Here is a 12485-nt window from a genome sequence, read left to right on the forward strand (position 1 = left end):
TTTTCATCATGTCTCTCCGTTAGACATTGTCTATTGTTCTTATACATATTTTGACCGATTTCAACCAAATTTTGTCAAAAGTATCAGTAGCCGAGCCCCAACATGTCACATGGCCAAACTGAGGTCAAAGGTCATCATGGGGTCACTGGGGTCCAAAATCTGATTATTTTGTACTCAAAATACTACTCCTTCCAGAAATTACATAACACAATCACGTGACTCATACATAAACACGAATTTCTTGACTCGCAACTTCCGAGATATTGTCGATCGAGCTTGTTTATCACCAACGTTGAATGAATGTTTGTCTAGAGAATAATTTTATGTTATTAGACGACATTATCAGCACGAACCCAAATACTTTCAAATATCAAAGATGCATGTAAAAAGTAGTATTTTTTTAATCTGTATCAATATTGTTTTATTATTTACCGAAGGCTCAACTTAAAGGTTAAGTTTACTCAGACATTCTTTTGTTGCAGCAGATGTAATCGGAGTATATTTTATTTGCAGTTTTGTTTTTATCACATTTCGGATGTCATCGGATATTAAGATTCGATTAAACATGTGCAAAAAAAAGAGTCGTCAAATTTTCAACTGTTTTATTATACTGTAAGCTTCAATGTTGTGTAGACGCATCAACCTAACGTGGTATTTTTTTACCCGAATGCGGCATTGTTCAGGGCGTCAGGACATCGTTCAATATTTCACGTCAATTTTCCTGTCATGTGACTTTATAAACACATAATTATCGTACCGAGGGTGATGCATAGGCCGCTTGCATGTTTGCACCAATCAAGGGTCCTATTCAATTAAATAATGGATCTGGTTTTTTTACAGACCGGAAGCTAACGCAACTTAAGTTTTATCCAATGGGCGCTAGTGTATGACGTTTTTACTAACAAGTGTACCGTGAAATATGGACTAATTGGTAGTATTGCGCATACGTAAGTATGATAATAGCCTATTTTAGGCATAGAGGAGTGACTTGTCACGTGCGAGGGATTAACCAATAATAGGGAAAAGGAGTACGATTTCCACTAGGGTCGGATTTTCATATGACACGGGCAAAGCGCGTCGCTCTTGTGTAACGCGCGCGTGCAAGTGTAAATGCGTATTCTGTGTATGCGCGCGTAATTTGCTGATATTCTTTACATGTTCATCAGCTTCGAATTACACCGGACGCTTGTATAAAGCCGGTCCTTTTCAACAAAACAGGCATCCATTGTGGAAACTGCATCACAAGGATATCATGCTTGAATCGCCCATTTCCCATGAGATTATCCACATCAGTTACTTGGAGAGGTAGCATGAGGTTCAGGGTTCGTCTTGGTGCGTTTCTGGTGTCTTTCCTTGTCTTCGCACTCAATGAAGGTATGTAAAAATATCCGCATATTTTTAATTCACTGCCTAGCTTTCGATAAATAGGCCTAACTTATTGAGACAAGGAAGTATGCCTACAAGTACAATAAAGCAAAATGGGCCTAGACCTACTTAGACTTCCTAAACAACAGAAGGTGTCTATATAAATTAGCCCAGGTGGTCTCCCTTATATACCACCCTACGTTACCTCCCTACGTAATGCAATGAAAACGTCGTCCAACCCGGGCAATAAATTTGACCTTATATAGTTTTGAATGTCTTGAGAAGTATTGGGTCTAGTTCGGGTGTGTTTGCATGCTATAGGCCTACTTAGTTTTCGCCCTATCTGTCGGCAGGCATAACCTCTAATGTCATAGTCGTAGACCAGGTAGACTCCCCTACGGAACTGCGTTAATCGTAATGCAATGAAGACGTCGTCAAACCTGGGTTAGGGAGTCCTGACCTTTACGCTCAATTTTGAAACTTCTTACAGAATGTATATTATTTCAAAATTAGGATTTGCAGTCTTGGGAGTCTTCATATTTTACTTCGGAACAGCTTTTTTTTTCCATTTTGTAACGGACATGAGAAAAAAATATATAATTCTTACCAGAATTGGCTGTATTCGGTAGTGTCGCCATCTTGGTTTTCGAGCGTGTTTTTTTGGTTGTCGTCGTCTTTTACCCCGTAATTTCCTCATAGATCAAAGCCCTGCCTTTTTTCCATAAAATTAAACCGGCTGGTATTTAAGAGGTCTAAACAAGCTGTTCAGATATGTTAAGAAAGGGTGTCAATTAGTCAGCTGTTTTTGTGAGTCTTGTAAAAGTAACGACTACCTTTGAAGGAGACCCTTTGAGTTTGAAAACTGTTTTATTGCAGGACTATGTGTTGATTTGCAAGGCCCTGGAGTTATAACGAGTCAGAGTTCCGACGGAGGCGTTTCTGTTTATGCTGAAAAGGCGGCAGACGGAAGGATTGATACCCTCGCACGTACAGGTCAGCAGCGTTTCTACCTTACGCAACAGAAAATAGAAACGGGTAGCTTTTTGCTGGCTCCATATTTGACCAACATCATAACAGTAGTCTCGGGGTGCAAGAGGTGGCGAAAACAACGAACGAGAACTTGTTGAAAGTTGCGTGTTGAAAGAACGAAGTGCATCGTAGGGCTTTCCTAACACTTGTATACCCAGCACGATTTGAGACGAAGGGGTACCCCCCCCCCCCAGACTATTGTTACCTAACACATCCCCTAGATATCTCAATAGAATTCCTGAGATTGTGGTAACACAATGACCAACACAAAGGTGTGGGGGGGGGGGTTCCCTCCGTCTCATATCGCGCAACATAATACGCTAGCTTGAGCGCAACATTTTAAGTTGACGGAGAAAACCAATGTGTCATACAGCATTTTGTAAACATAATTTTTACCTTTTTTTTCGTCAACTCAGGGTGGAGTGAAAGTGCACGTGTGAACCCATGGTGGAAAGTGGATATGGGAGCCATCTATTGCCTGAGAAAAATTAGTCTTGTTAACAGGATATCATCAGACGTTTCTCTAGGTATTGTTCCGTAAAATTATGTTATCGTTTTTATACCAAGAGACCCGGGTTGGTTTGGGTAAAGAACCATATTATATAACATACTAAAAGGTATTTTTTTATTATGAAATGATAAATTGAAATTATAATTGCTGCCTGAAATATTGAGAATATTATGCTTTGCGGACCTACAGTTCTATGTTACAAAGAGTGGGTGTAAAGGGTTTTTGTTTTAATAAAACTGAGGATTGACGAATTAGGTCAGTAAAAAAATCCTCCTGTATCCAATACAAAATCATGAGAAATTGTAAAGCTTTTAGAAACTATGGTATTTAGTAGCTTGAGGGCGCCGTTCGATGCCTTTTTGGGTAAAAATGCAGTAAATTCAAGGTTAATAACGTTTGTTTACATATTTTTACAACTCAGTAGTTACATTTTTATATTTTTTTGGTTGTTATTGTTTTTTGGTTGTTTTTTTTTAGATTTAGATAAGTTCCTTTGCTGACTAAGTAAACAAAAAATTTCCAAGTTATTTTCTATACCCAGAAAATGACGTAATTACAAAAGAAAACAAATGCAGGTTGTGATTTAACGTGTTGCAGCTAGTCGCGTACGGAACAATGTGATCCGTGCTGGTTTGAGCTCGCAGCACCTGTTGAACCAAGAGATAGGGCGTGTCTCGGAGGACCAAGCTATAAGCGGTGCCGTGCTGGATTTCCTACCAGACCCCTACGTCACTGCACGATACGTCAGCGTGGATATCCCTGGTAGCGGCGCCGATACTATCGTCCAGTTAGTTGAAGTCATGATTGAGGAGGTTACCGTGGATACAATCCAGACGGACACACCAACAGGTGGGCAAACATAACGACTCAGGACTGAGCTGAAAGCTCAAAAGCGACTTATGTGCAGGTGTTCATGCTGTTATTATATTTGGCCCTGATGGTTTTATATACATAGATCAACTTAGTACGGTGTGGAATCTCAGTGCGCTTAACTTCAGTATTACCCCTGCTCATTGGGCCCATAAACATTCCAAAGACCATCCCAACTCCCTGGGGAGTAGGCCTATACAGCTCGATGTATACAGCTTCGTTGCAAAGCAATTCAAATCACAATTACCAATTCTGTACTCACTTGTATGGTACCCATTTAGGCTTTGGTACTCCTGATGAGTGAGTACTAGCTATTAGTTACAAAGTGCCTTGTCTCGTAAGGACACAATCATGTGCCACAATCTCATGCCCTGGCTGGACTCGAATCCACAACCTGCAGCAGAATTGCTTCTTGAAGATCTGATAAGGAACATAATTCCTATCGACATAAGTCACCAAGCGTTGCAAGTTGTTTCTTGTTTGCTTCTTGTTTTGTTTCAAGATTCAAGCCATTTTTTCTCGTTATTATCGACAGAGACATCGCGTTTTTATTACAATAACTGAACTATCTAATGGTAAAGGAGCATGAGGTGATACTGTCGGAATTTGATCTTTTTGTTTTGTTTACAATCCCTGAAGCTCTTACTCTGACTGGTCTTGCGACCAATCAGAGTTCAATTGATATGAGCGGTTCGTGGGAGGCCGACAGAGCAATCGATGGGTCTTCACAGTACGATGACACCAGCTGTAGTCGAACAAGTAAGCCTTGTGCGATCGTGAAACGGAGCAGTGGTCAAATCCAACTCAAGTCCGTCATGTCATATCACAAGTCAAATCACAAGTCAAAATCGTTAATCAATCACAATCAATCAAGATTCAAATCATCGGTCAATCGCAAGACAAATCATCAGTCAATCACAAGTCAAGACTGGACGACCTGTGATTGTCTTGTGATGGTCTTTACCACAGCTCTGTCTTAACCTTAAATCTGTAAGCCCTTGGCCGAAGTTTAACAATAAGTGTATCAATAATTTAGTAGGAACATTTCAACCATTTTGAGAAATATTATTTTCTAGCATTGGAGGGAGAAAATCTTTAAGTTAAATGAAATTTTAATACGGTGATTTTTCAGGAAACGTACAGTGGAAAACGTCCACACTTCGCTAAAAGCTATCTTGCTCTTGTATTTTATGGGAATTTTTGTTCAATATTCAAACATTTTGATATGTAATAGTGATTAAGATTATTGTTTATTTTTCTCAGATGTTGAGCTGAATCCGTGGTGGCACATAGACCTGAACTCCCCTCGCTGTGTTGGTAAAATCGCCATTAGGAACATCGACGACATTAAACGTAAGCTTCTTGGCAGTCTGTGTTACGCTTATAAACCATATATAGGGTTGCAAACAGTCGGTGTGTCACGCGCAATGTGGGAGTCTGAGTAAATTCGGAATGTGCCCAGGGCAAAGTGGGAATTCTAACACTGCGCTGCTAAGTGGAAATGTTGTCTTTATTTCCATTGAACATCAATAACTTGAACTCTCCATAACAGTTTTGGATGTATTCCTACTTTGCCGGGCAGTATTGGAATTCCCACTCTGCCCAGCCGGACAAAGTGGGAATTCCAGCTTTGCGCAGATTCCTAATTTGGCCGCGTCAGATTGTCTCAATACATGGATTTGCTCCTATAGTATTCGTTTTCCATTTTCCCTTTCAGACACCACCAGATTAGAGTTAGAGGGCGCGGTTGTCCGTGCTGGCCTGGATGCCACGCCCACAGCAAATCCGACGTGTGGTTCACCAGTAAGCCAGTATCAAGCCTTAATCAATGATTGGATTGAATTCACCTGCGATCCCTCTAGACTCGCCCGATATGTTAGCGTCGATGTTCCTACAGAAACAGCTCTGACACTATGCGAAGTAATGATATGGCCGTGTGATCTCCCAGAAATAGGTAGACTTTGCAGAATATATTTTTTTCAAAGTTCATTTTTGTCCTTATTTGTCACCGACAGCAAGATTTGTGCTTATTTTTTTCAACTTTCAAAGGCACTGCTTCTTTGTCAACTCGTGGGAATAAAATATTAAATAGTTTTCAATTTCACCCGCCCGACTTTTCACTACCATGTTGCATGAACCTAAACTGCAATTAAATCAAATTTTGATATGCGGCCAAATAGCTACTGGTACGTTAACATGATAGCGAGAAAAGTTAGGCACATTTCTTTTGATTTTTTTTCTCGGGCATTACCCCCATCTTAACTTCAGAGAAAAATGTTATAGCTTCACTTTCTTAATATTGTCTGGGGTTTTTTTTATGTCTTCCTGCAAATGATCCGTCTGATGGATTGCTAATGAATTACATAATGGATTACATACTTGTACCAATGATGTATTATCTTTGATTAGCCATAGCCCTGGCTGACAGGCCGGGTAGTCAAAGCTCTACGATGAACAGTCAGGGTTCTACCAGAGCTCTTGATGGTCTACCAGAGGATCCATTCTGTAGCCTCACAAGTAAGTGGCTTCGTGTAAAGGCTATGGATATGAACACCATTTGATTTTTTTTTTTTCATTTGAAGTCTGTGATGTTTTCTCAAAGATTACTGAGGTGGCACCCTGCAAGCGCGCAAGTCGTGCGCGTGCACTGAGTGGACCTCCGACCAATAGGGTTGGAGGAAATAATACGCGCGCGCCTCAATTTGAAGGACGCATACAATAATGCGCGCGGGTGGGGCACCACTTCAGTAATGACTTAAAATTGTATTTGCGGTATAGAACATAGCCTTCTTAAGAATATTTTTTTCTTTTCAGATTACGAAGAGAACCCATGGTGGACGGTGGACCTAGAGTCAAACAATTGTCTTGGAAAAATCCAAGTCAGGAATACTGGTAGTGCAGAAGGTGAGCTTGGTTGATGTTTATTCGTTAATTAGGTTCGCTTCGATTAAATATTGGAAGAATCATACAAATCACCATTTTGTCTTTTGGAGAAAGGTTTACGGAAGAAATGCTCTATAGAATATTCATAAAAATTGACGAGTTCCCCACTTTTCTATTTTTATTGTAGCGAATAATTGTCAACATTGACAAATCTGATTCTTTCAACCCAGAACCCGATTTGCTAGGTGCTGTTGTACGTGCTGGGCTAAGCGAAGTTCCCACCGATAACAACATGTGTGGTAGTCCAGTGACTGGTGGCCAGTCCGTTAAAAACGATTGGGTGGAGTTTACCTGCGATCCGCCCGTGCTTGCCCGGTATGTCAGCGTGGATATCCCTGGAATGGCCAGCCTCAAAGTATGCGAGGTGGTGGTGGCTACGTGCGACTTCCAGCCAGAGGGTAAAATGGGTTTGAAAAATTTACAAACTTTTCCAGAATAAACGAATTGCATCGATCGTGAAAATTCAAGACATACTGACTAAAATATCGCAATTTCAGTTAAACAATGTACCACGACTGAATAATTATTAAAAATCGCTCTCAATCTGTGAGAAATATTGCTATAAAACAAAATTTTGGAAGAACACTAAATTGATGTAAAGTAAACCATCTTAAAATCGTTGACAAAAAAATATGTTCTTAGCATTTAAGCTGAGAAAAATCCGCTTCCAAAGTTAGCATAAATTGTCGTTTTTTAAATTACAGTGAACAAATTGGATTTTACCCTTGTGACCAATCCTGCACTCGTTGGAATCACCGAAACTGAGGACGACAATGCAACCATGACAGCGTACAAAGGTCCTGGTGACATCACAGCCAGTGTCTCGTTCGGCCGCCAACTCACAACAGGAGGGAATAGCGGGGAACTTCCCTCGGGATCTATGGTATCGTCTGATCCGTCCACAGGATGTGCAGCTAGATTGATCCTGAGATTACCAGAGGAGGGTGGGATTGACAGGGCAGGCGTCTTCTACTCTGAGGCGATCAGCAATGACATCACTACTAGGATACAGACCGTCATTTTACCTCGAGGTAGGAATTTCCAGCTTTCATCTGAAACCATTTCATCGGTGAAATTAGAAAAGATTCAAATTATTACTTGGACGCTACCGCCAATGTCAATTGCCTATTGAAATACAGGATGCTATTTTCTTTGACCTTATTTCAGAAGATGCCACCCATCTCAGTCCAGTTGAACGCACTCAGACAGCTAGTATCGAAGACTCTGTGGTGCTGCAAATGCGTGACGTCAACTCCCCAAACACCAACTACAGGTGGCGGCGGAATGGTAGTGACGTCATCGAAGCTTGGAACGGCCTCCTGAACGTAGCGATTCCCAATGTAACCAAGGAGGATGAAGGAGTCTACAGCTGCTTCGCCTTAGATCAAGAGGATGAGCAGCTGCATGGAATCATGAGGCTCATAGTTAGAGGTCTGTTTTCACTCATTTAACTTTTGACGGTCTTTGCCATTCTATAAATATGGTTACCCCAATCTTCACATTTTAGTTGTTTTAGGATCTTATTACTGCTCACTTACCGTAATTTTTGGAATATAAGCCGCGCGGAGTATCAGCCGCAGCACGCAAAAATCTGCAAATTCAGATTTAAAGTCGGCGTATAAGCCGCACCGGCGTATAAGCCGCACCGACCGCAGCGGTTTCGATTTTGTAAGGCCTCCAAATTCTAGTCAAAATGCTCAGAACCAGTTCCATTTACACTACAGAAGCTATTAAAAGGGCCACAAAAGTTATATCAAATCATTTACAATACTTTACAATCATTTACGATACTCTTACAAACAAATATGGAAATTGATGATGGGAAATAAACACCGGGAATTGCTGCCGGCTGCCCCGTCAGGTCCCCGGCCTTAAAAGTTAGTGCATGGCCCGGTAGCCTGCGCTGCGCCGGTGAATGACAACATTTTCCCGCAGCACGTGAGAGAGTATGCAACCCCACCGTGTACCACACGATATGCAGCATGACCACATCAAATCTTAAATGTGTTTCTTTGTTGACTTTTTTTAGCAAGTTGAGTTTCGTTGCAAATGTGCCAATGTCCTGAACATCATTTCTGAAGTTCTGTACTCGGTCGATTTGCTCTCATTTTGTCTTGGCTCAGAGTAACTTCCACCATTTTCTTTGCGTTCATGGAATACCAGGTTGTTCTGCTGGACATTGGGACCCGCCATCATGTCTGAAAACTTGTCGTCGATGCTTCAATGGCGGTGTATGTGATGACGAGTCTGGTACGTGTGTGTGCGCTACGGGGTTCAGCGGAGACAACTGCGAGCAAGGTACATACAGAGTTGGAGGCCTTCCAGACGCTAGGTGGCAGCAGAAAGATATATAGCTTTATTCTTTTTTTTTGTTTTTCAAATTCAATTGCTGCCGCTCAAATAATATTGTTAGCTGTTAACAACGGTTGAGATCGTAATGGCAGCCTTCAAACAGATTTGAAAGATAACATCCCTTCAATTTAGTCATGTTGCAAGCCCTTGAGTAAATGTGAAACATCGGTAGGGAAAAAACACAGATTTCGTTCAGCTGTTGTCATCTTGGTGTGGTGTTTTGCAGCCCATGGCCGTAATGTCTTTGGTAAGACTGCTGATCAGAGGTGTTCCAATAGCACTGATCCACACCACGAGGCTTGCAGAGGGCGCCTGTTCTGTCTTCCTGATCCTTATGGATGCTCGTGTGCTGCAGGTTACATGGGACTTGACTGTATGCAAGGTACTTGGCGACTCAATGATAACCTCTGAAATTGTAATGATTTCATTTTTGATATCAGTTTTGTCATGCATTTTTTCATGCATTTATGGTTACACTTGCGAATCAGTGAACGATGCGTATTAAGTGAACAAGTATTTTGTGTTATATATCGCGCTACACTTGGAGCAAACATTTAACTTTTTAAACATCTTTTTTTTTGTCAATGTCAAATATAAGAATGTCTTGAAGGAACATTTGGTGCCGACTGTAAGCAGACATGTCACTGTACATCGGGAGGAACCTGCAATAAAGATACTGGAGAATGCAGCTCGGGTACGATGATTCGTCTTAAATTGTCCCCTTAAAATGTTAAACCTTGAAAATAATGTTGTGGCAAATCAATTTATTCCTTAATTTAATTAATGCACTTCTTTATTGGCTTCCCCCATTTTATTTACTATTCCGGGAGTTTTGAGAAAAAAAATATTTTAACATCTATTTTAGAATTATTAATAATGAAATGTTTCATTTCTTTCAGGTTGCGAGGCGCCATATTTCGGAAGTAATTGTCAGTGTTCGAGTGAGTTTCAAATTCCCTGATTCACTCAATACAGTGCAGTATTCGGTGAAATAATAAAATAACTTTTTGAAATAATATTTTTTATTTTAAATCAAAATACTTATTCTGAAATCCGTGCAAATGAATTTGTATCCGGCATATCGTTTCAGCTCAAAATAGCGTAGTTGGGTTGGAAGCCACGACGGGCGGTCCTCATCAGCTGTTCGTTGCCTGGCAACCAGATGCTTGCTCTTCTGGCTACGAATTGACGACCACGGATGACTGTGGAAACAGTGTGTCTCAGGAGCTGCCAATGGAAACAACTTACCATTTCATAACTGACTTAGGGTCCCCACTGAACTACAGAGTTCACATTCGGCCGTTGTACCCTGGTGATGTACAGGGACCCGAGATGGCCTCTCCTCCATTAACTACAAGTGAGATTTTTACCGTCACTATTGCCAATTTTGTTCAGGTAGAATATGTAGCATAGACGATACATAATGCCAAAACCGTTAGCTTATCTTTATCAATTGTCAGTGATTGATTTTGCAAAATTATTAAACGAGTTTGACATGATGGAAAGAAGGAATTTGCACAGAATATTCGTTTGATGTCATCTGACGTAACTTTTTTTTATAGGAGCGCCGTCTGAGTCCCCAACTGAAGTGAATTCCATCTCAGTGACGTCATCCAGCCTGAGTTTTTCCTGGAGTAAGCCACCTTGTGGAAGCCGAGGTGGTATCATCACAGGCTACACGTACATCCTGACTGAAGTAGGCCCACCATCTACAGAAGTCGTTCAGTCAGTGACATCAGAGGAATCGGTGACCATCCAGGGTTTATCCCCGCTCACTGAGTACAGTTTTCAGGTTGCTGCTAGCACCACTGCCGGAGCCGGACCGTACAGTGGAGCTGTTAGAACAACGACTTCGTTAAGCGGTACATTTTACTTTTTATACCCGATAAAAAACCTCGAATTTCCGTCAATGTATACTTTCAACATGAAATATGATATGATTTTGTGTACCACACCTGCGATTGATTGGTTTCCATAACACCTATTTTCAAAATCTGTACGTGAATGGTTCAAGCGTCCCTCAATCATGCAACACCGCATATTCCAGCCGTGCGCGTCGGACTTTCGTACACGCATGCCCGACATAAATCACGGCTGTGATTGGTCACTAAACACCATGGGGCGAGGCTTTTGGATCGGTCTATTACTTTATAAGGCTGCATCCGAATCAGCTATATCTAGAGCTAGGTCTAGGTCTGCACCCATTGAAAATACGCAGGGGCGCGCTGACAATAGGCGTAGCCGTAGCTCTGGAAGCCCGTTTTGGGCACAGCCTTACCCTCTGTGATAGTCCCTCGTGGTATCCATGTCGTTTAATGACTATCAGTCCAATTAACTTTAATGTTTCTATTTCAAGTGACGGTCTCCCCAACGGATAGAACGCAGGGTCCTATATCGATGTCCCCAACGGATAGAACGCTGGGTCCTACATCGCTGGCGGTTGTTTTGGAAACAGAAATAGCCACAGTGATTCTCCTATCGTTGACAGTAGTCTCCGTTGTGGTTTAGAAAAGGTAATTTATAATTATTTAATGAATAACAAACAATGACAATGAGCCTTTATAATGTAACCTACATTGTGAATATTTTTTTATGATCAGTAACTTAAGAACAATATCAAACCTTTTTTTTTTGTTCTTGTACAAAATATTCTACCTTAGGCCTGTAACAAAATGGCTGTATCAGAGTTATTATTTTTGGGATAGTAACTTCCGAACAATTCATGCACACAAAATTGGTCTTATCCTTGAACCCACTTTATAGAAGACACCCGTTCATACCTACTGAGAACATTCCTTTGTTTCATGTATACTTAAGAAAAACCCGTGAAAAAAATCAAATTTACTCGCACTCTTTCAACCCAATTTTTGTTATCATGATTTGCTTGGGTGTTCCTCTTCATTTTCCGACGATAACCATAAACCAAAATGCCTCTGCAACCTGTTTTCCAGAGAGTGGGAAACCACGTGTGGACGTGCGCAAGTCCACAGAGCGTTCACGCTGCCAGCATCCTTTGGACCTCTTTTGTTCACAGGTCCACAGAGAGTAAGGATAGAGCATCCTGGGGAGCTGGATATCGTGAAGACGTCCTCGCTTCACCAGAACCACCTAAGATTCCAAGCCCGGACGACTGGATATGAAGACTCGGCGCACAAGTACCCCCTCATTGGGTTGCAAAGAGAGAGTTATTAAGCGGTACTCGAATGGAGTTTAAAGTTTAATGAGAAGATAAAGGGTTAAACGTTTCATAGTGGCGACTTGGACATGTATTTGGAATTATCGCGATTAAACCATAGAATTGTTTTAATTTCTGCCTCAAAGCCTTGATTTTCGAGTGGTCAAATTATGTGGTAGCCACAGGCTAGTTTTGGAGGCTTATGTAGAATTTTTTTTGTTTTTAGAATGCAGTTTGTTT

The 12485-nt window shown here is 41.2% G+C and overlaps 1 protein-coding gene across 1 annotated transcript; it reads left to right on the top strand.

Annotated features, from left to right (window-relative positions):
• The first annotated feature begins 1160 nt into the window (after positions 1-1160).
• LOC119725683 lies at positions 1161-12410 on the top strand. Its single transcript, XM_038197204.1, has 20 exons — positions 1161-1374; positions 2242-2358; positions 2811-2921; positions 3503-3754; positions 4415-4534; positions 5039-5128; positions 5493-5729; positions 6185-6292; positions 6590-6679; positions 6889-7116; positions 7423-7749; positions 7886-8149; positions 8882-9016; positions 9297-9452; positions 9669-9764; positions 9970-10011; positions 10161-10427; positions 10633-10932; positions 11427-11583; positions 12105-12410. The coding sequence occupies exons 1-19, from the start codon at positions 1275-1277 to the stop codon at positions 11576-11578; spliced, it is 3192 nt and encodes a 1063-aa protein (XP_038053132.1). The 5' UTR covers positions 1161-1274; the 3' UTR covers positions 11579-11583; positions 12105-12410.
• The last annotated feature ends 75 nt before the right edge of the window (positions 12411-12485 follow it).

This window comes from Patiria miniata, unplaced genomic scaffold (genome assembly GCF_015706575.1).
Source record: "Patiria miniata isolate m_02_andy unplaced genomic scaffold, ASM1570657v1 HiC_scaffold_19, whole genome shotgun sequence".
Taxonomy (NCBI): domain Eukaryota; kingdom Metazoa; phylum Echinodermata; class Asteroidea; order Valvatida; family Asterinidae; genus Patiria; species Patiria miniata.

Excerpts from the sequence above, each read along its gene's own strand:
- LOC119725683 (XM_038197204.1), top strand. The coding sequence starts at position 1,275 with ATGAGATTATCCACATCAGTTACTTGGAGAGGTAGCATGAGGTTCAGG. Across the intron at positions 3,755-4,414 it reads CCAGACGGACACACCAACAG|CTCTTACTCTGACTGGTCTT; the intron begins GTGGGCAAACAT and ends CAATCCCTGAAG. Across the intron at positions 10,012-10,160 it reads AAGTAATTGTCAGTGTTCGA|CTCAAAATAGCGTAGTTGGG; the intron begins GTGAGTTTCAAA and ends ATATCGTTTCAG.